This window comes from Mangifera indica, chromosome 13 (assembly GCF_011075055.1).
Source record: "Mangifera indica cultivar Alphonso chromosome 13, CATAS_Mindica_2.1, whole genome shotgun sequence".
Taxonomy (NCBI): Eukaryota; Viridiplantae; Streptophyta; class Magnoliopsida; order Sapindales; family Anacardiaceae; genus Mangifera; species Mangifera indica.
This window is the reverse complement of record NC_058149.1, coordinates 13,812,817-13,833,437: the sequence shown is the minus strand read 5'-3', so window position 1 is coordinate 13,833,437 and position 20,621 is coordinate 13,812,817. Positions and strand designations below refer to the sequence as shown.

General features: G+C 35.4%; 3 protein-coding genes across 21 annotated transcripts; 2 read left to right on the top strand and 1 right to left on the bottom strand.

Moving 5' to 3' along the window:
* Nucleotides 1–418: 418 nt before the first annotated feature.
* Nucleotides 419–8,704, bottom strand: LOC123194620 (peptidyl-prolyl cis-trans isomerase CYP95-like). Of its 3 annotated transcripts, none has more exons than XM_044607913.1 (14): nt 8,580–8,704; nt 7,440–7,564; nt 7,219–7,273; nt 6,972–7,060; nt 6,633–6,657; nt 5,695–5,733; nt 4,920–5,037; nt 4,649–4,776; nt 4,195–4,555; nt 3,442–3,560; nt 2,869–3,076; nt 1,895–2,782; nt 1,679–1,747; nt 419–998 (listed from the first exon to the last, which is right to left on the bottom strand). In XM_044607913.1, exons 2-14 carry the CDS (start codon nt 7,515–7,517, stop codon nt 671–673), a joined length of 2,505 nt encoding a protein of 834 aa, XP_044463848.1. In that variant the 5' UTR covers nt 7,518–7,564; nt 8,580–8,704; the 3' UTR covers nt 419–670. The 3 variants fall into 3 exon arrangements, with proteins under 3 accessions (XP_044463848.1, XP_044463847.1, XP_044463849.1); XM_044607912.1 differs by having other exon boundaries at nt 8,509–8,663; XM_044607914.1 differs by lacking the exons at nt 6,633–6,657; nt 6,972–7,060; nt 7,219–7,273; nt 7,440–7,564; nt 8,580–8,704 and adding an exon at nt 5,405–5,440 and having other exon boundaries at nt 5,695–5,711.
* A 1,816-nt stretch (nt 8,705–10,520) lies between these two features.
* Nucleotides 10,521–14,137, top strand: LOC123193906 (tRNA (cytosine(38)-C(5))-methyltransferase 2). The gene is made up of 10 exons (XM_044606978.1): nt 10,521–11,078; nt 11,155–11,265; nt 11,360–11,453; nt 11,534–11,652; nt 11,753–11,875; nt 12,294–12,639; nt 12,742–12,836; nt 13,220–13,282; nt 13,374–13,438; nt 13,582–14,137. The coding sequence occupies exons 1-10, from the start codon at nt 11,004–11,006 to the stop codon at nt 13,658–13,660; spliced, it is 1,170 nt and encodes a 389-aa protein (XP_044462913.1). The 5' UTR covers nt 10,521–11,003; the 3' UTR covers nt 13,661–14,137.
* A 640-nt stretch (nt 14,138–14,777) lies between these two features.
* On the top strand, nt 14,778–20,390 carry LOC123194296 (DUF724 domain-containing protein 9-like). 17 transcript variants are annotated; one of them, XR_006497255.1, is made up of 6 exons: nt 14,779–14,950; nt 15,656–16,072; nt 16,564–17,408; nt 18,324–18,595; nt 18,869–18,941; nt 20,164–20,390. XR_006497255.1 is itself a non-coding variant. In XM_044607469.1 (5 exons), coding segments are annotated over exons 2-5 (1,146 nt in total). In that variant the 5' UTR covers nt 14,778–14,950; nt 15,656–15,670; the 3' UTR covers nt 18,325–20,390. The 17 variants fall into 17 exon arrangements, 2 of the variants coding, with proteins under 2 accessions (XP_044463404.1, XP_044463402.1); XR_006497253.1 differs by having other exon boundaries at nt 19,573–20,390; XR_006497254.1 differs by having other exon boundaries at nt 19,562–20,390.
* The last annotated feature ends 231 nt before the right edge of the window (nt 20,391–20,621 follow it).

Genomic DNA, 20,621 nt, shown 5'->3' with positions numbered 1-20,621 from the left:
AGTTGTGACTAGTGAGTTTTGTGGGTAGGATGCGCGCTAAGCCAAACTCACTGCACCAATTCAAGTTTAAGGAGCCAAGATCAATTTTAATTACAGTTAAACCCTACCATTCCAGGCTTGTAAGCATAACGAAAACATTCTTTAAACCTATACTCATACTCGAAAATAAAAAACCATTCACCTCAAACTCAACTTAGACGAGTTAGTTCTAGACTTGCCCTAGCCAAGTTGACAAAAAAGACTTCGAACCAACTCAACTCAAATCTATGGCAAAGCCAAACAAAACAACATAACCTCTTCTTTCACATGGTTTTGCTAGACCATAAATTGTTTAAAATTTGTTTTTCTGTTGCAGGTTTTTAAAGATGCAATTCATTCAACCCAAGCTAAAATTTCCGTGGCAAAAACTTGCAGTGAATTGTCACAAGCCCCATAGGTGGGACAACCAGACTTAACTATTTCTTTAATTTCTTCTTGTCTCTGAAACCAAAAATGTCATTATTCGAATATTTATACTCTTAAACAACAAACCAAATCTGAATCTAAACCAAACTGCATGTTCCATCACCTAAAAATTGAAACTCTGCCAAGCATAATATGCGTAACCAGCACTTAGAAGTCATACGACTAAAAAAGTCACAAGCCAGCTCAACACCATGACAAACGACAATTATTTAGATGGTTCACCGCCTGAATCTGGAGAAGCATCTTCATAAGAGACCAGCCCTTTCTTCCCATCTGGGCTATCAGAAGACTTTGACCTTGCTTTGCTACTCCGCTTTGGTGACTGAGAGTCCAAAGAAGACCTAGATTCTGAAGGACTCCTACTACGAGAAGGTGACCTCCTCCTGTCAGTCCGTGGAGACAATCGAGATCTAGACATCTCAGCTGGGGACCGACCATTGATGGAGTTACGGCTACGGCTATAGCGACGGCTTCGGTAACGAGGGCTACGTGATACAGATAGACTACGGCTCTGGCTTCTCCTGCCTCTGTATCTGCATATAGATGTTACAAAAGTTTAAGATACCAACAGAAATAAAACCACCTGAGGAAGAAGTCACAAGGTCTAACTACCACAAATATGAGTGTGTATATAAATTTTGACATTATTAAATAACATTACATTTAATCTATTCAACAGTTGAAAGAAGTTAGGTGTTTGACTAATTAAATTGAGTCAAAATTTTAAGTCAGACTGCCAATCCCATGTATAAATTTTTCCATTTAAAGTGATACCAAAATGAGCCAGGCGTCCAACACACAGCAGAACACTAAAATAGCCCTTCAGGAGGCCAAAGGCGTATATGCAAACATGTAAGCTTGAACCACTGACATTTGCATGGCTCATGAAAATATAGACAAAAAGGGTGGTATCTCGCCACAACAAAACCTCAAGAAAATAATAACCAAAGAACCTGAAGAAATAACCATCCAAGAATACTTTTATTCAATGAGCTGTACACAGAAAAATCAAGAGTTTGAACTTCCATAAAACCCAACGCCCAAATAGATGCTAGAAACAAGGTCTAGTCTGATACGAAAATACCAACCCGACATAATACACAGATATAGAGAGCATAGCTGATCATAAACAGCAAGTAAAAGAAAGTAGCTTAAATAATAGTTGGACTACAATAAAAGCAAATAGGAAGGTAAATATAATAGCAGCAGGTACCTGGGTGGAGTTCTTCCTCTTGGAGGACTTCTAAATCGCCTAGGTGAGTACCTTCTGTAACTTGAATACCTAGGAGAGAAACCATTCAGGCAGCTTAATCAGCACTCCCATAAATAGCATCATTAATGAACTAATCATTGAAAAAGCTCAGGCCCACACCAAATCCATGGAAGGAGACAGATTATATATTTGAACATAAATTTGAGGAACACTAACCTGCCGCGGTCACTTCTACCACCATAACGGTAAGACCTGACTGGAGAACGATCAGGTGAAGGGGTTCGATATCGTCGAGCATACGAATAACGTTGACTGAAACCTCTACCCCTTCTGATGCGCTTGGGCGAGCCCTCAGGGGAAACACTCCTGGACAAACTTCTTCGATCAGAGGGAGACCTTGCCCTACGTACAGGACTAGGGCTTCTAGAGTAAGTGCGACGATTAGTCCTGCTTGGAGTTTTAATTGGGCTTCGACTAATACTTCTCCGGGAAGCAGCCCTGCCTGAACTTCTGCTTATGCTTCTTCGAGAAAATCGAACTGGGCTTCTGCTTATGCTTCTCCGAAAGGATCGAACTGGGCTTCTGCTTATGCTTCTCCGAGAGGATCGAACTGGGCTCCTGCTAATGTTTCTCTGAGAGGATCGAACTGGGCTCCTGCTAATGCTTCTCTGAGAAGATCGAATTGGGCTTCTACTTACACTTCTCCAAGAGGATCGAACTGGGCTTCTGCTTATGCTTCTTTTAGAAACTCTTATGGGGCTTTTGCTAATTGAATTTCGCAATGATGTCCTCTGAGGGCTCCTGCTTTTAGTTCTTCGGGATAGGGACCTCACAGGGCTCTGACTCAAGCTTCTCCGAGAGCGAACTCTCACTGGGCTCTCACTGATGCTCCTTTCTTTTCTGCTCCTCAATGGGCTTCTACCGTTGCTTCTAGGTGGGCTACTACTGTTGCTGCTTCGAAGAGGACTTCTGCTGATACTTCTTCTCAGCTGAGGTGGGCTTCTACTCACACTGGGAGTCCTACCCATACTACGACTCCTGCTCAGACTCCTCCTGGGACTAATACTCTTACTCATGGTCCTCCTAGGACTCATGCTTCGGCTCCTGCTCATCAACTTTAAATAAAATACTGGATTGGGAAGAATCAGTAAACACAAAGAATAACTGGGTGAGAAGTATGGAGAGTAGACCTAGATTTTCCTGGGTGATCATCTACCACATCAGGTTGTCTATCCGTACTTCTGTCAGATTTAACATCTGCTCCAATGCCATTGCTCTGCTGTTCCCCATTTTCCTTGAGAGTTTCTTCACCCTCCTTTTCAAACATGTCATCCTCCCTCTTTTGCTGCCGGAGGGAAGCAGCTTCCTTTTCCACAGGTAAAGCAGACCTATTACCAACTGCAGAATATTGCACAAAACAGAACATTGTCAATAAATTAAAAATTGGGAGGCATTCAAATGTCAAATGAATGGCTTAATGTCTTAATTACAAGCCACGGCTTTTAATAATGCAACTACTTTCCAATGCAAACTGTGTAACATTTCAAACCATTAGAAGCCTCTAGATACATGCAAGTTTATGTGATCATATATATATATATATTTTTAACCATTTGTTTAGAAGAAAAATGAACTATGGGGAAAAAAAATTAAAACCACAAATATAAGAGAGAAGAAACATTTGAAAACTTTTACACTGACTAATAACACCAGCTGGTCAATATAAAAAATGTTAACAGCAACCAGCTAACTGGGGAAAATACCAGATTTCTGAGTAGGGACCTTCCGCTTTTTATCTTTAGCTTGAACATCAAGATCACCATCTTTACTGCTGCTATAACTTTTACTATCACTTCCAGTATCTGTAGTACTATCCAATGACCTAATAAAAAGAAGAGAGGAGCATTTCAGCATATACTACAAAGAAATCACCCAAGTTAGATAATCTGTCATTCAGACTAATTTCCATCAATAATAGCTCATATCTGTTCATAGAAAAAGACAACAAAATGCGCATAATCTATGAAAACAGCAAAATTATAACAAATTAAGTTGGGAGTAAATATCAAGCTAAAACATCACGAAAATGCATGTTGATGTTGACAGATCATTATCATCCAAAATCCCACTCTAAAACCCTCAATGTTTTGCAAGCCAGGAAAACTCAAAATCAAGATCATAAAAGAGAAAAAAAAAACCTCTTCAAAGCAGAAATAATATAAAATAACATAAAACAACGTTCTGATATGCAAGGATGAGCACACACCATTCATATAAAATAGAGCCTCTTGTGATGCATGAAATAGCGTGCTGTTACATATGATATTCTCTGCAACCAATATACAATGGTGGAAAAACACAATGTACGTGTATCCACCTATAAACATAGGTTGCATCTACTTAATGAGGGACCTCTAAACATATGCCCAGAAAATTTATAGCCAAATCATGATAGGATTGTAATAATTAACAATCAGATAATCAAATTCAAGATATAAAGATATTGTCCATACAACCTCCTTGATCTGCGCTTGGATCTCCTATCACGCCTCTTCCGCTTCTTGTCATGCCGTCTATCCCTTCGTTTTCCACGTCTATTTTTGTCCCGTTTAGAAGATCTCTTTCTTTTTTTACGCTTGTCATCACTTGAAGAACTAATGTCAGACGAGGAGGACAAATATGAATCAGAATCGCTATCAGAATCAGACGAATCCATCTCTGAGTCTGAGGAACTCTCTGAATCAGAGGAATAGTATCTTCTCCGCTTCTTCCTCTTGTTAGAGTATTTTTTATTCTTTCCCTTCCTCCTCAGTTCATCATTGCTATCATCCAAGGAAGCAGCCTTCACCATCTTCGGTTTGTTTCCTTTCCTTTGATCTACATTTAGGAACAACCAAATGAATACATCATATAATTAAAACTCAAAAAGAAAAAGAGATATCCAACAAAGAGGTAAGAATAATTTCATACCATCACCAAATTCACCACAATTGATTATCTTCACTGTCACAGTTGGCCTCCCTTCTTCATCACCAGCATTTTCAATTTTTTTCAATACCTCTTTCCCCTGCACAAGCTCCCCAAAGACTACATATTTCCTGTTAATAAATGACAAAGATCCCAAGCTAATTAAATGAAAATTCATTGAATTATCATATAAAAAAAAAAAATTAGAAGATAGAGAAGTTATTTTATAAATAGAAACTGTTGAGCTTAAATCTGCATGGTTAAATTAACATACCTGTCAAGATTATGATTAGCCTTAAAGGTGATGATAAAATGAGATCCTAATGAGTCACGGTCAGCAACAGACATAGACAAGAGACCAGGTCCATCATGTTTTAGCCTGGGTGACTCATCTGAAATTACATCACGGTCATCAGATATTCAAGAGACTTATTTGTCTAAACCATAAATATAACCACTATAGTAGCATCTCAATAATACTTGTAAAGGGATATTTACAAATTTTAAGAGCATATCAGATACAACTTTCATACATTTAAAATGAACTAGTTCGATTGTTTGATACACTCAGGATTAAAAGATTTTAGATTCAACTGAACTGTAAATGGCTTTAAATTAGTAATTTAAGAATCAAAACCACAGTAGTAAATCACTTGACAAATAGATATAAATTTAACATTAAATGCCTGATTTAAGTTAATTCTATAACATAATATCCAAGCATGTAGTAGCATCCAAAAGAAGGCAATTTAGAAGCACCTTGCAATGAGGCAAGTCAAACAAACGTTTCACAACCTGCTTGTCATACATAATCAGGAACCACTCAGATAAACTAGTATTCACAAAAAATAAGTTACAAATCCTCACATCAATTAGTATAATACAAATGATGCATTATTCTAAGAGTACATGGGAAACTCTTAAATTTCACAATATAAGTATACATAAATATATTTTTCTAAAAGAATTATTTACTCAATTGAAAGTTCCCACTATTCAGACATCCCGATTGATGGTATTAAACTTATAGGCCAAGAAAACATTCTCACCTGGAAAGTTTCCATGAAAAATGCTTTCACCACTAGTCCCTGCAAAATCGAATGAAATTGTTCAGCCAATCAAAAATAATATTCAAAAAATAAACCATGGCTGCATTATCCCACATAAATTCTTAATTATGCTTGCTATGCTAGTCAATATATTATCTGGAATCCGGATCTCTCAAGTACTGGTAGAACATCAAGTCAGTTCTCAGATGATTATGACAAAGAAAAATTACTTCTAATCAGGACAGCATTACCTAGACAGAAGGACAAACTCCCTACATTCTCAATATATTACTTTATGATGGCATCATACCAAACAACAATGGTTCATCTAACAACCCTGCATTCTGCTCAAATTTCCCCTCTATGTGGTCATTAGTTCATGATTGCTCAGTGGCCAATAGTTCATACAAGAACTCAGAATTAAAATAACTCCACAGCCACTATTGATGGTACTGACTATAAAAGCAAACAGAACTAGCAGGAGATTTAACCACCAAAGGGCTGTATTGTACTCAGGCATGGCAATTTCCCATAAAGACAATATCCAACAGCAGTGGCAGAAAATTATTGAAGAAAGAAAATTCAATCATCAGACCATCTTTAGTTTAAGCATACCAGAAAGCTGCCACTATAATCAGATAATTCAGCTCACTTTTGGAAACAATCAATCCAACAGATTCAATATTCCACCACAAAATACACTGGTCAGCTTTTTAGGCAATTACATATTTAACACTACACTTCCTTTATGAATTTACAGCCCCTAACTTTAGAACTTTATTATTAGCCTTTTAAGAGTTCAACATCAGAATTTACCCTTAACCCAAAATTACATTAAAAAAAACTATACAAATTACATCTAACATTAATGCCATGAATGAACAAAACTAAAATCTATAAAAATACACAAATGAAATGTTTATGTGAAGAATACATACCATCTCGTTTCACAAAATCACCACCCTGCAAATGAAGACAAGCTGTTAGTGAACCAATAAGCAAAATAAAACAATTGAAGTTAACAAAAAGGCGTTAGATGAGGTTAACCTCAGTAAATTTTCAATATAGACAGCTTAATAAGTACAACCTTAAAACTATATCACAAGAAAAGCAGTTGTGACCATCAGCCCTGTCTCCTACAGCATAAACAATAGTAACGGACTAAAGTAGCTGACTGTACAACAGACCACTTCTAAGCCATGTTCAACAAAACATGGGAATAAAACATTTTGAATTCGTTAAAAGCTAAATCAACTAAATAAGATTAAACAACAAACCTCAGCCATGGAACCTTTAATGATGCGATGAAAAAAGGACCCCTTATAGCACAGTGGTTTCCCAGTTTTTGGACCAATTCCCTTTTCCCCTGACAATGCAATGATAGTTCAAAAATATAAATGTCTCAACAAAACAATAAAATGATTGAAATTAGACCAGAAGTATCAAAAGGTAATGCTACAATATAAAAAAGAGGAGCACTATAGAAAAACATGCACCAAAAAAGAACCTATACATGTGTATTACCTGTACAAAGTGCTCGAAAATTTTCTGCAGTCTTAGGAGCAACATCAGCAAACAGCTGTATGATCAAGGGAAACCATTAGTTAATTCACACAGAAAAAGTTTGGATGGGGAGGGGGGAATAATAAAAAAACATACTAACCACCAGCAAGCAACAATTCACAATTAAAAAAAAAAATACATCGATTGGATTGCAAAGATGCTGAGTCCAAGATTAATAATACCTCAAAAACCATTCTTTCTACAGGATCACCATCAATTGAAACGTCCATAAAAACCAGCGGATTCTTCTTCTTTGCCATCTAGGCTTTCCAATATCAAAAATCAAGCTAGCTTAACAATGATCTATCTGAAAAAATCAATGAGAACCCGGTTCAAGCCAGTTCATCTGATTATATTCAGGGAATTCATAAAACTAAATCAACTATACTGAGATAATGAACAAAACTAAGGTAAAACAAGCACTTTGCACTTCAGCTTTTTGGAAACAGCAATTAAATATTTCAGGATAAAAAATGAAGTCATTTCTAGAGAGAGTTAACTCTCAAAAACTTTGCACTTCACACTGGTAGACATTACAGAGTGAACTCCAGTCGACAAATACACAACCAACTTTTGTGGCCAAAAAAAATCTAGGATCTAATTGACAAGAAACATATCTCAGTTAACATGTCAAGGCATCAAATCAGTGCTGGTAGCTAACAGCTATCTGTAGAAAAGCTTACAAAATAATATATTCACAGCTTGTCATCAGAGAAATCATATGTCCAAACATTAGAAGACAGCAATAAGTCAATTGAGCAACCAGAAAAATATCTAGAACAACCACAGATCTAAACCCCTAGCTTTACAATTCCCCTGTGACACTTATGAACAGAAATAGTGGAATGAAAGCTATATTAAAAAGCAAGAGAATATTAACTTCCCTCAAGCTAACCAATGACCATTGAACTGATTCCACCCAATTAAATTATCAGAAAACTAGAAAACGTACGCATTAACAACATTAAACAGGCCGAATCAACTAGAACAATAAACCCTAGCAAGATTCCTACAAAACCCTAATATGAAACTAAACATGATTCAACAGCAACTGAGCTGAGAAATAATTAATTACATATAATCTATAACCAAGCATATACAAACAAATTCAACAATAATTTGAGCAGAATAAAATAAATTTGACTACGAATCACATTAGTGGTCGAGAAAACGAAATAACAAAAAACGAAATGAAAAAAATTAATTTATTCGTATTGAAGGAAAAGGGAGCAATAAACCCTAGAATTTCACCTGAGAAATGCAGAGCCACAAAAATAATGCAACGGTACGAAAAAAGAACAAAAAGCTTTCGAGAACCAAACCTAATCGCCCTTTAAAATGAGCCTGGCTGCTTCTGCTCGCTAGGGAAGTTATCCATGTGTCCTCAAATTTTAATACATATTCTCTCAATCACCCTTTTATTCTCTCAAAATCACGGATGTGTCCTCCGTTGGATACTTGTATAATATATATGAACATAAATACAATAAAATAATTCAGTCTGGTTTTAATAATTATTTGTCATATAAAGGTATTTATAGTGAAATTCTAGATCTTTATATTACTTAAACAATAATTATTCCTTTTATTCAAAATCATTAAATCAGATTTTGAATCGTTCATCATTAATATCCCATTTTGTTAATACATAAATATTATTATAAAATCATTAATAAATTTTCTTAATCTTCCACAAATTTTTAATGAAAAAATTATATAAGTTAAATCCCAATTTTAGCCATGCTTTTTGTGAGGATATCAATTTCTTTGAACTTGGATGTTATATAAGACAAGATAATTGATCCATTCTTAACCTCATTTTTTATAGTTCTTGTCAATTCTAATGTGCTTCATTCATCATATTGGATGTGATTGATGGCAAATTTGATATAATTGTATAACTTCATATGGCTTGACTAGTCCTATCATTTAGATTAGCTCACGAACTTCTCAAGCAATGCTTCTATATTTTGCTTTTACATTTCTATAGAGTATTTATAAATTATGTTTTACTCTTTTATGTCACTAAATTTCTCGATGATTTGATAATATTTAGAAGTAAACTTAGTCTTCAATGTAACTTACAGACTTTCACTTCCCTTTGATAAGTTTTCATAAACAAAAGACATTTTTTTAGGTCCATTTGATGTAATTCCTAATAGAGGCTGACAACAAGTGACAATTTTTTTTAGCGAAGTTTAATTTTAACCCACAAATTTCTTATAAAATTTCGTTTTTTTCAAATTTTTAATTGTCAAGGCCAGCTTTTTAGTGGGCCTTGTTGGTGGTGTCAACTGTTGGGATAGCGAGGTCCGAGACCATGTCTTTGTGGGTCTTAACCACTGACCTTGACATGCTCTGCCCAGCCCAAAGGCAATGGCGAGGCCGCGGGCCATGCATATTTTTAGGGGCCAGGCCAATACGCCTGTAGACTAGGTCAACAATCACCCTTGTTTCTGTCAATCTTGAACCGTGCGCTAACACCTTGGGTGTCTTTAGGTACCTTTCCATTACAAGTTGGAGTCTTAACCTTTCTTAATGGCAATCTGAACATTAAGATCAACAATCATAGCAACATCTTCCCGTGTGACTTCCAGAGGAGGATTAGGCTCCGGTTGGATGGTTGGCTTTGAGAGGAGCCCATATCCTTCTTGGGACCAGAAACTGAACTCTTGCCAACTAACAATGTTGCCACAGATAGTTTCGGAGATTCAGAGAAAACTGCCGAAGCAAATGAATAGAAATCTATGCAGGGGAAGTGTTATGGTTATCATTACACTACTATGAAATCGTATATTTTTAGAGAATCCTCCATCGAAAGGAGGAGCTAAAATTGATGATATATTATAGACCTTATCAGAGATGGTGTCACTTGATAAAATACCATCTTCTGACTTCCCTCAAGTTCATGCAAAGGGATGTAAAATGGGAGAATATAGGATTTAGATGAATGATAACAATTCCAAAAGTTATTTGACATTGTTTTTTTACCAGAATGGAGTTTGAAGAAATTGTTCATACAAAGGGGTTTTGGGAACAAAAGAGCTGATTTTTCCCCTTCAAACTATTACTGCGATGTGATGTTAATTATGCTAAGGTCGTTTGTCATTTACTTCTCCAAAAATGTATGCAGAAGTTTGGCAACTACACTGGTTCTGTTCAACTGAAAACGTGAAGATGATTTCTTGTTGCTAACAGTTGTATCCCTTCTTCTATGGTGTTATTGTTCTTATAAATTATAATTAGACAAACCTCACCAAAAGAACGTAATCTGAAAGCTTGACATCCTTTCATGTCATCAGTCTATAATGGAAACGAGTGAGTATACACTCAAGGTTTAGGACAAGATGAGCTTCATCCTTCTCTCGATTTCTCCCAGAGTTATTGATGGATATCAAAGTTTAATGTCGAATTCTCATTGCCTTTAATACGTGATGATGAGAAATACAGAGTCTAGAATTGTTATCTTCCTAACAAGCTTATAATCCTAACTGTAGAACATGCCATATTCTAGCATGAGCATGCATTAGCTAGGATGCAAGTTACAGCAAGTATATCAGTCTTGATTCTCTCGAAGTTTAGGGGAAGAGGGCAAACAGGTCTTTTAATAGCTGTGTTAGGCTAAAGATTCTTCTATGGAAGAAAACGACACCGTAAAAGCAGAGTGTCTGTTATTTACAGTTTAGCCCTAAACCCTACTAAGAGATGGAGAGCCGGTGAAGATCGAAGAGATCACGAGAGGTCGAATGGAAAAAGATTTGTGGAAAAACGAAGATGAACCATGGAGGGTACTCGAATTCTACAGTGGAATAGGTGGAATGGTATTCCGTTCTAAACCCTAACCCTAGACCTTACCATTTTCTTCATTCACTCGCTAATCACTTGCGCTGTTGTTAGAGGTATTCGTTAATCAAAGCCGGCGTGAACGCAGAAGTAGTTGAGGCATTTGACATCAACGACAAAGCCAATGATGTTTATCAGCACAACTTTGGTCACCGTCCTTATCAGGTTTTTTCATTTTTTTATTTTTTTCACTTACTTAATTTCATTTTGAATGTTTTCTATGTTCATTTTGTATAAATTTTTCTTATTGATCATATAGGGTAATATTCAGAGCCTCACTGCAACTGAGCTGGACGGCTATAAGGCTGAAGCATGGCTTCTTTCTCCTCCTTGCCAACCCTACACTCGACAAGGTCAAAATTCTTCTCTCCATATACTCCTTGTGTTACCTATATTATATATATTATTGATTGGTGAAAATTATGTTTATCAGGGCTCCAAAAGCAATCTGGTGATGCCAGAGCATCTTCGTTTCTCAAACTTCTTGAACTTATGCCACTACTTTCACAACCTCCTGTTCTGTTATTTATGGAAAATGTCGTTGGATTTGAGGTCTGTCCATGAAACATCAGCTTATCATACTAACAAAATTGTACTATTAGAATTTGAAGCTTGTTTATTTATTTATTTATTACTTTTTGGTTGGTTACAGACATCAGACACTCACGCAAAAATGATTGAGATATTGGGCAAGTCTGAATATGTAACGCAGGAGTTTATCTTGAGCCCACTACAGTTTGGTGTGCCATATTCCAGGCCACGTTATTTTTGTCTGGTAGCCTCCTCCATTTTACTTGGATCTTTTAGCTGCCTATTTTATTTGTCATTATCTTTTTTCCATAATTTTTATATTCATATATAATTATCTCTTGTCTATATAATGCTGTTTGTTGGAAATAAGTTTTATGAATTATCATTTGGGTCGGCGGTGTTTCTGTTAAGTGTTTGTAGGATACATCCCATCATCATTATAGCATGAGGGTAATTTTGTGGAGGATGACCACAACTGGCTTTTAAAACAGATTTTTCATAAAGTTCACTAAGAAGCTATGGTTCTTCACACTTGATGGGTGTCTATATATTATTATGATTTTGCAGATGGCAGATATAAGTGAAGATAGTAATTATTTTGTCTCGTATTGTGAAGAAAAGATATTATGCATTATAGTGACTTATTTTAATTTACTTTGCAGGCAAAGAGAAAACCTTTCTCCTTTAAGTGCCAACACTTTAATAGCCAGCTCCTGTGGTCTCCAGGCCCATTGCTTGGGCATGATGACATTGCTGTGATCAACAAACATGTTGAATCTGATGAGAGCTGGGATAAGTTGCTCCAATCTTGTGACCCTGTAGAGAGTTTTCTTGAATTCAAAAAACCAAGCCACCAAATAAATACAGAAACTGATTTCTTGGCAACTAACAGTATTACTACAGATAGTTTTGGAGCTTCAGAGAAAATTGGTGAAGCAAATGAGCATGAGTCTATGGACCAATATCTTGTTCCACCAAGCTTGATAGAAAGGTGGGGAAGTGCTATGGGTATCCTTGTACAGTGAAATCATACTTCTATTATCATAAGTATTCTTCCTTTTAATTGTAAATTGATTTTGTATCTCTAGAAAAATCCTCAACAGAGTTTAGACATTGTCTATCCAGAATCGAAAAGATGTTGTTGTTTTACAAAGAGCTATTATCGATACGTCAAAGGTACTGGTTCCCTTTTGGCAACTATCCAGGTAAGATTTAATTTCAAACATGCAGTCATTCACAGAGTTCTCTGCTTAAAGTTGGTTCTAGGAGTCAACCTGCTATGTACTGGATAATACATTTGTTTTATACATATCACTTGTTCCAATATCCGTGAATGTCAGATTATGTTTTTGTTGCATGCTTATTTACCTAGCTAAACAGATCTGATTGAATTTAGCTCAGGTTGCAAAATAGTAACTCAAGTCTATTTGTCCTTTTGGTCAAATTTCTGATGTTCTATGCAGTGCCATATTGTCTCTGAAAAAATTGCTCAAATCAATCTTTTGTTTGATGTAGTTTTTGTGGAGCTCTGTATTTTACAACAGTATCTTTTTGTGATCTTTATATTTACAATTTGATTGATATGCAGCCAGAGAGGGGAAAACCAACTTCTCTGAAGGAGCAATGCCTTAGATATTTTACCCCCAGGGAGGTGTGAAGAGTTGCTTTGTGTCTTATTGTTCACAAGTGCTTGATATCTGTTAATTTATTAATTTACAATGCTTCATTATTTTGATAAATAGGTTGCAAATTTGCACTCTTTCCCAGAGTATTTTCAGTTCCCACAGCACATAAGCCTTAGACAACGGTATGCAATCGTTTACTGTACATTGTTTCCCCCTTGTGACACATAAGTCTGCTGCATCATGTTATAAATTTCTACAGATTATCTTATTAGTAGTTTTTTTTGTCTTCATTAAGTTTGATCAGATCAATTTCTTGTCACTGCAGATATGCATTGCTGGGAAACGGTTTAAGCATAGCAGTGGTCGCTCCCTTACTCCAGTATCTGTTTGCGCAGCCATCCTGATATTCTTTTTAAGGCCTGATGTTTCCATGTGAAGCCGCTCACAAGTTATCAATTTTTGCAGGGTTGATGAGTTCAGATAACCAGCTTATAAATGTCTAAATTTGATGAGTTTGAATAGCTAGCTTATAACTTTGCTAGCCCTTATAGCTGAGCCATGGCCCTTATGGTTGAGGCCGGGTGGGGTTTGAAAGGCTTGGGTTTAGGATATAAAAAAAAAAGGCTATTGGAGTAGCTTCGTGATCAAATAGATACAAAATAGAATCTGAAGTTGTATTAATTTCATGAGTAGCTACTAAATCTATATTCATTTTGCTGGCAGCTTTGTCTATGGCAACTTTAGACAAACAATAACAGCCTAAAAGGGAAGAAACAGACATTAGTTAGCACAATCGTTAGTGTAACAGGATGAAGTTTCTTGAATGTAATTGACTGTTCACAGGTCTTGAATCTCAATGAGACACATTTAGGATTAAATTTGATTTGGGTCAACTTCGAATGAATCCTAATTCATGATCAATTTAAATAAAAAGATCAATTTGTGATTGATGAACTATCTCAAACTTGTACTATTTGAACCTAGCCCATCCTATGCCTGTCAAAAAATTAAGTGCTTTTATTTAGCTTGGTAATTGTATGCCTAAAATTCAAAGATATTTTGTTCAATTATAAGCCTTGTAGTATGATACAAGAGATGGAATATTATCTATATCATTTTCAATTCTATTTATTTATTTTATTTTGTTGTCCTTTCCCAATTTCCATAATAATTTTCTGATAAAGGTGAAAAAGTCTTTCAACCAAAAAAGTATTCCTTATTTAAGTCAATATAAAAAATAATAACCCTTTTTAAGGCATATTAAAAAATAATAAATCCAAATGAATGTGTAATCTTTAATTAATTATATTATCATATTAATTAATTATGTTTTAATCAAATTAATAAATATTATAGGATTGCACGCGCCTATATGCGAGTGAATATTTTGGATGTGACTGGGGGTGCGTAGTGCGAGTGAATATTTTGGATGTGACTGGGGGTGCGCACTACGCACCCAACCTTTTTCTGGTTGAGATTAAACTTAAATCCCACGTATTAATAAAATTAAAAATCACTCAACTGAAAAATAAATAAATAAATAAATAATTTTTGTATTTTGTTCTTCAATTCAAAATTTACAAACCCTAAGACACACACAACAAAACACAAAACATCTCTCACGTACTTAGAAATTCGTTAAGCTATTCTCTCTTAATTGAGCTCCGGTGGTCGATCATTGGAAAAAAGAAAAGGTCAGTTTATGATAATTAGGGTTTTGAATTTTGATTCACTGCACTTGTAATGTTGTAAAATTTTATGACATAATTATTATTGTTTTTGTTTCTGAAGACAGTTATTTTCTCTCGTGCTTCATAAATATTTACTTTCTTTTTTTTTTTGAATTTTAATTACATTTAATTTTGTGCATGTAGAAAAACCTTTGATTATATGTTTAATTTTAAAGATTGATTTATTTTATTTTTATTTTTATTTTTGTTTTTATTATTATCAGGAGATCCTGGTGTTATTATGTTATATAGCTCATTTATTTTTGGAACTCCATTTAGATTATTTGATGAAGAAATTGGTATTAAGGATTGATTTTTCTCAGTATTGTGAGTATGTTTTCTAAGAAGATCACATCACCGTTTTAGCAAAAGTCTATATTTACTGTAGAGATATGACTAGGTTTGACAGTCATCATTAACAACAGTTATTCACAATCAGTGATTACATTGTCCCATGACAAGTGTTTATCTCTCTGAGTAGTACATGGACTTTCTAAGGGTTAGGTTCTGTCTCTTTCTGGATTTGAACTCTTAGTAAACAGGTTTTTGGAAAGTTTTTACCTTCTAAAGGTTAATAGTGAGGTGATTGTTGTCTTAAGAATAATGGTTTTTTTTTCCCAAGAATATTTAAGGGAACTAATTGTCATAGTTATATGTCTGTTGTTGCAGATATTGTGAGCCATCATGGGATTCAAGAAGGGAAGTAAGATTGAGGTATTTAGCAAAAGCGAAGTGCCTTCTGGTGCATGGCAGCCAGCTGATATAATCTCGGGCAATGGACACAATTACACTGTCAGATATGTTCATTGTCTGGGCGGGACAAACGAAACAGTCTCAGAGAGGGTGTCAAGAAAGGCAATTAGACCTTGTCCTCCACCAGTGAACTGTAAGGAAAGTTTGGTTGTTGGAGATGTAGTGGAGGTTTTTGATGGTTTTTCCTGGAAAATTGCTTCAATACTGAAGGTTTTGAGTGTTGATTGCTATCTAGTTAGGTTACTTGGATCTTCGAGGGAATTGGTAGCTCACAAAGGTAATATCAGGGTGCGCCAATCATGGCAAGATGGTGAATGGATTGTGATTGGGAAGGTAAATTTCTTAGATTTTGTTCTTAGCAGTTTCATCATCCTCTTTATTTCTTTCCTTTTTTGGTGCTTTTTTCAGTGTTTGGTAAACTTTTCTGATTGGTTTCAGCGATTTTCTTTGGTTCTTATCTGTCTCGTTTTTCCTTATAATATCCTTTAAGTTGCAGATCTAGTTGAGAATCTTCCTTCTCTTTTCAATTTTATATGATTAGTTGGCTGTGAATTACTGATTAATGATTGGTTTTTATTTGTTCTTCTGTTTTTGCCTTTAATATGGATGCGTGTGCTACAGTTTTTTCTTGTGATGTTTCAACCAGTTGAGTTTTGTTTGTTTGGTTTGGACCTCTATCATATCATCTTCCTCTTTCTTCTTTCTTTTTTCTTTTTTCTTTTTTCTATGTGCAAATATGTTAATCTTCATGAATATATATATCACTTAATTTCTCTTGGTTGCCTGCAATTCCTCTAACCGTCTATTGGCTATATTGTTCACAGGCTTCAGGGAATTCTGAGGCACAATCAAATAGAACTTCAACAGCGAATTTTCAAAAGAAGAGAAAATTTCCGTTGGTGCAAGCTGATGCAGATAAAAAAGTGCATGCTCGATGTGATTTTTCTGGCATCAAGAACACCACTGGTATTCAGGAATCACATGTTGTCTCAGCTAGAACATTGAAAAGAGCCTTCCCTTTTGTGTCCTCTTGTGCTGAGGCATGGACTGGAAACATTCAGAAATTGAGAGCAATTGAGAAAGAGGGTGAGTGGAAACGAGTGATTTCAGGAAATCCATCCTCCCTCAAAAACAAGGTAGATGCTGTTGCTTACCCAAAAGAAAATTTGGGTGAAACAGACTTGCATACTTCCTTTAACAATCAAACGAATGTCTATTATGAAATAGAGATGGGAAAAAAAAATTGTGTTCTCGATTGTTCTCAGGGAAGGGGCTCAGATGCTAATGATTCTGATAGTGATTTATGCTCTGTTGGTAGTTGTAGTGTTATTAGTAACAGTACCAGTAAGTTGTCTAGTCATGTTTTAGCAGGTTATTGTCAGGATGCAGGTACCCTTAGTAGTGATGCCGAAAGTTGTTCTGGTCATGGAGATGAGGAAGAAAAATCCCCCCTTCCTGTAGGTGATGATGTAGCTGCAAGAATTCATAGTTTAGAGTTGCATGCTTATCGTTGCACTCTAGAGGCATTGTATGCTTCTGGACCCTTAAGTTGGGAACAAGAAGCATTATTGACAAATCTACGTATTACACTTCACATTACAAATGATGAGCATTTGATGGAGCTAAGGAATTTAATATCTGCTGGAACAAACTTACATCATAGTGAATAGTAAGTCTAGTGATTTTTCCTTTAGCCTCTCTAACAGCATTCTTCTTGACTTGGCTATAGTGGCCTCACAATATTGTAAGAAGCAGTGTGAATCGCATTTGTAGCTTTCTCAAATTTGTTCGTATCTGCTATGGTCTAGACAGTGAAAATTTGTAACTTGAAAATTATGTACCAAAACTCAATAAAAATTTTATATCTCTAGCTCATTGTGGAATTTTGTTTATTTCCCTAAATTATTTTCTCTGAGATGTTACATGTAATTCCAGATGTAGATTGTGGAATTGCAATGATTAGAAGGTTAAATGACAAGATAGCCCTGAATTAATTTCCATCTGCTAAAGAGATGATCTTTTCTGTGATTTCACATGGATCTTTTTTATACTTGTTCATGTGTGAGGGGATGATCAGATGTTGACAGATTGTTGGGATAATTTGTAGTGACTTTTGTTTGGTTTGTTTGATCTGTCCTGAAAATACATTTGAATATGATGATCTGTATACCAGGGTGACTTGCAAGTAGTGTTCATGAACTTCATTTATCTGCACAAACAATAGCATTGCAGACAAGATGGTCAACCAGAAATTAGCAATTGAAAGCACTTTAGTTGTTAGCCAGGTGTTTGTGGACTGTGGAGTATGAGAACTTAGTGACTTGCAAGTAGTGTTCATACACTTCATACCTTGTGTCCAATGATTTTTATTCCTGCTTCTACTATTTGAGTCACCCCTTCTCAGTGAAATGAATTTAAATGTTGTCTATTGCTCTTTTTAGGAAACTAGCCTCTTTTTTTTTTTTTTTTTTTGGTTTGAACATCTTGTTGGATTCAATTCAAATGGCCAGACTTTCTCAATAGCTTTTGATAGCATTGGAAGATTCTTATTGTATATGTTATTGATGATCCCTGCATTTTCCAGGGCCAAAGTTGGAGGCATGTGTGCCTTGCTTCCACAGGTCTAAAGATGGGGTTTGGCTTTACTACCTTGTCCTGGGCTTAATAAATGGGACAGTATCAGCATTGAATGCTCTACAAATAAGACAATTGATAACAAGCTACTGGATACTGGTTTCATCATCTTCTCTCTCTTGTTTTATGATGAAGTTCATTTCAGGTGTGGTGTTCTGGTGGAACTTTGAACTCATCCTAGTCCAAAGAAAGTAAAAGCAGAATCTTGGGATGGGATGGAAGGTTCTGTGATTTGTTTTTAGATTGAAAATGTGCATGCTGACATATTGGCTAACTGACTAGTGCTCACTCTTTTTTATTTTTTGCTTAATGCATGTTTTCATCTTTTCTGAGTAAAAAAATATTACTTGATTTCTAGACTTACATCCTAAGCCATCCGAGACAGTAACTCTATCATGTATTAAATATTATCCTTGGGTTGATTAAAGAAGTGCACTTATTGTTCCTTGATCTATTTTGATTTCATTGTGAATTTATTTTGTTTTTTTCATAAAGGAGTAAGAACTTTCTCAAGAAGTGCCAGGGCGCATGGGAGGTGACCCCCACCCTTTTGCAGTGTAGCAGAAAGGTAGGTGAAGGTATATTCTTAACATATTGGGTTTTTCCTTCTAATGAATATACTTTATAGAAAGCTGAATCATATATTAGTTAAGAATGTTGTCTTGACAAACCAAACTGCAATTGGGAAAGTTAAAGGCAAGCAGGAGCTTAAGATCAAACTTTTCATAATAAAAATGAGGTCTGATATTGTTTGAATCACATGTTACTTTTATTCAATTACTCTAATGATTGTATTTTGTTCTGTGAATTGCTTTGAATATTGTTCTCCATTTTTAGTTGTAAGTTAAAATGATTTGAGTGTTTTACTCATCACAAACATGGACAGTTATCATACTCATTTTGGATCTGTAGATTATATTTAAGTTTGTGTCATTAAAAAATTTGATACAGATTTTGATTTGTTGCTTTTCTGGGCAAAAATAAACAAATTGCCCCACCATTCTTGCTTTGCCATGAGACATCCTGGTTGTGGCAGAAAGGATATCTAAGATTTTCTTTATTCCTTTTCTTCAGTTCACATGATGTTGGCATTTACAATTCCATTTTGGACTGTAATTGTCTTGTTAAATTGCTTTACATCTTTTCTCTAGCATCTTGTAGATACGATTTCAACATGATTTAAAACAGTCTCCTTGCAGGAGGTATATTTTGGTATTTCTTTCTGTCAGGATGTAAAATGCAAGCCCTTATACTAGCTTGGTAAATTGAGAACTTGTACTTTTGAGAAATCTCTGTTGTAGAAGTATTATTAAAACTAAATGAAGGGTAATATTTAATAGGGGGGATTTGAATGAATTCGAATTAAGTTGAGGCTTGAGCTCGACGAGCTCTCTTAAACCATTTTAAGCATGATTCAGCTTGTAGGGAATTAAACTCGAACTTAGCTTGACTTGATATTGAACCAAGCTTAAATTGATTATAATATTGTTGGTTTAATGTGTATTGGGCAAACGATGTCATTTTGATGTCATTATAACTAATTCGAATTGAACTTTTTAGGACTTGCAAGCTTGATTAGTTAAACATCTCTTAAAGCTGAACTCAATAACATCAAACCTTTATATTTAAGTTCAAACTTGAGTTTTATCCAAACTGAGTGCATTTTACGTTTGTTTAAATTAAGTCGACAATTGAATTTGAGCCAATTCAGTTTGAAATCACTCCTAATATTTAAAATGTCACTTGGATTGCCATCCTTTTACGGTTCTATTCTGCTACCCTTTCTGCAGGCTGATAACTCCAGGATTAAGGGTGAACTGTTGTGATTTAATCTATAGACTCAGAAGTTCCCATCGTTGAATTTAATCAAGTGGGCAAGGCCAAAGCTTTGAAGACAAGTTGACTTGAAATGAACGATAGTTTCACTGTGAACGCCGATGTGATTGAAAATGTGTGGTGTTATGTTTTGAATGCTGGAAACATTAGACTTAATGCATCATGGGGCTGTTTTATATCATTACCGTATATGATTATAATTTTGTTATATTATTATAATCCTAATAGCACTCTGTCGCACAGGACCTTGTTCAGAAACCGTCATCCACAGTTTGAACTTTCAAGGTCAGGCAATCTTTACTTCCGGTTAAGCCATGACTAAGCTAGGACTAAACCGAACACTCTTTAATTCGCATTTGGCTCAATTACCAATCAAAGCTAAAGCAAGCTGATTCATACTAACTCAGGCAAA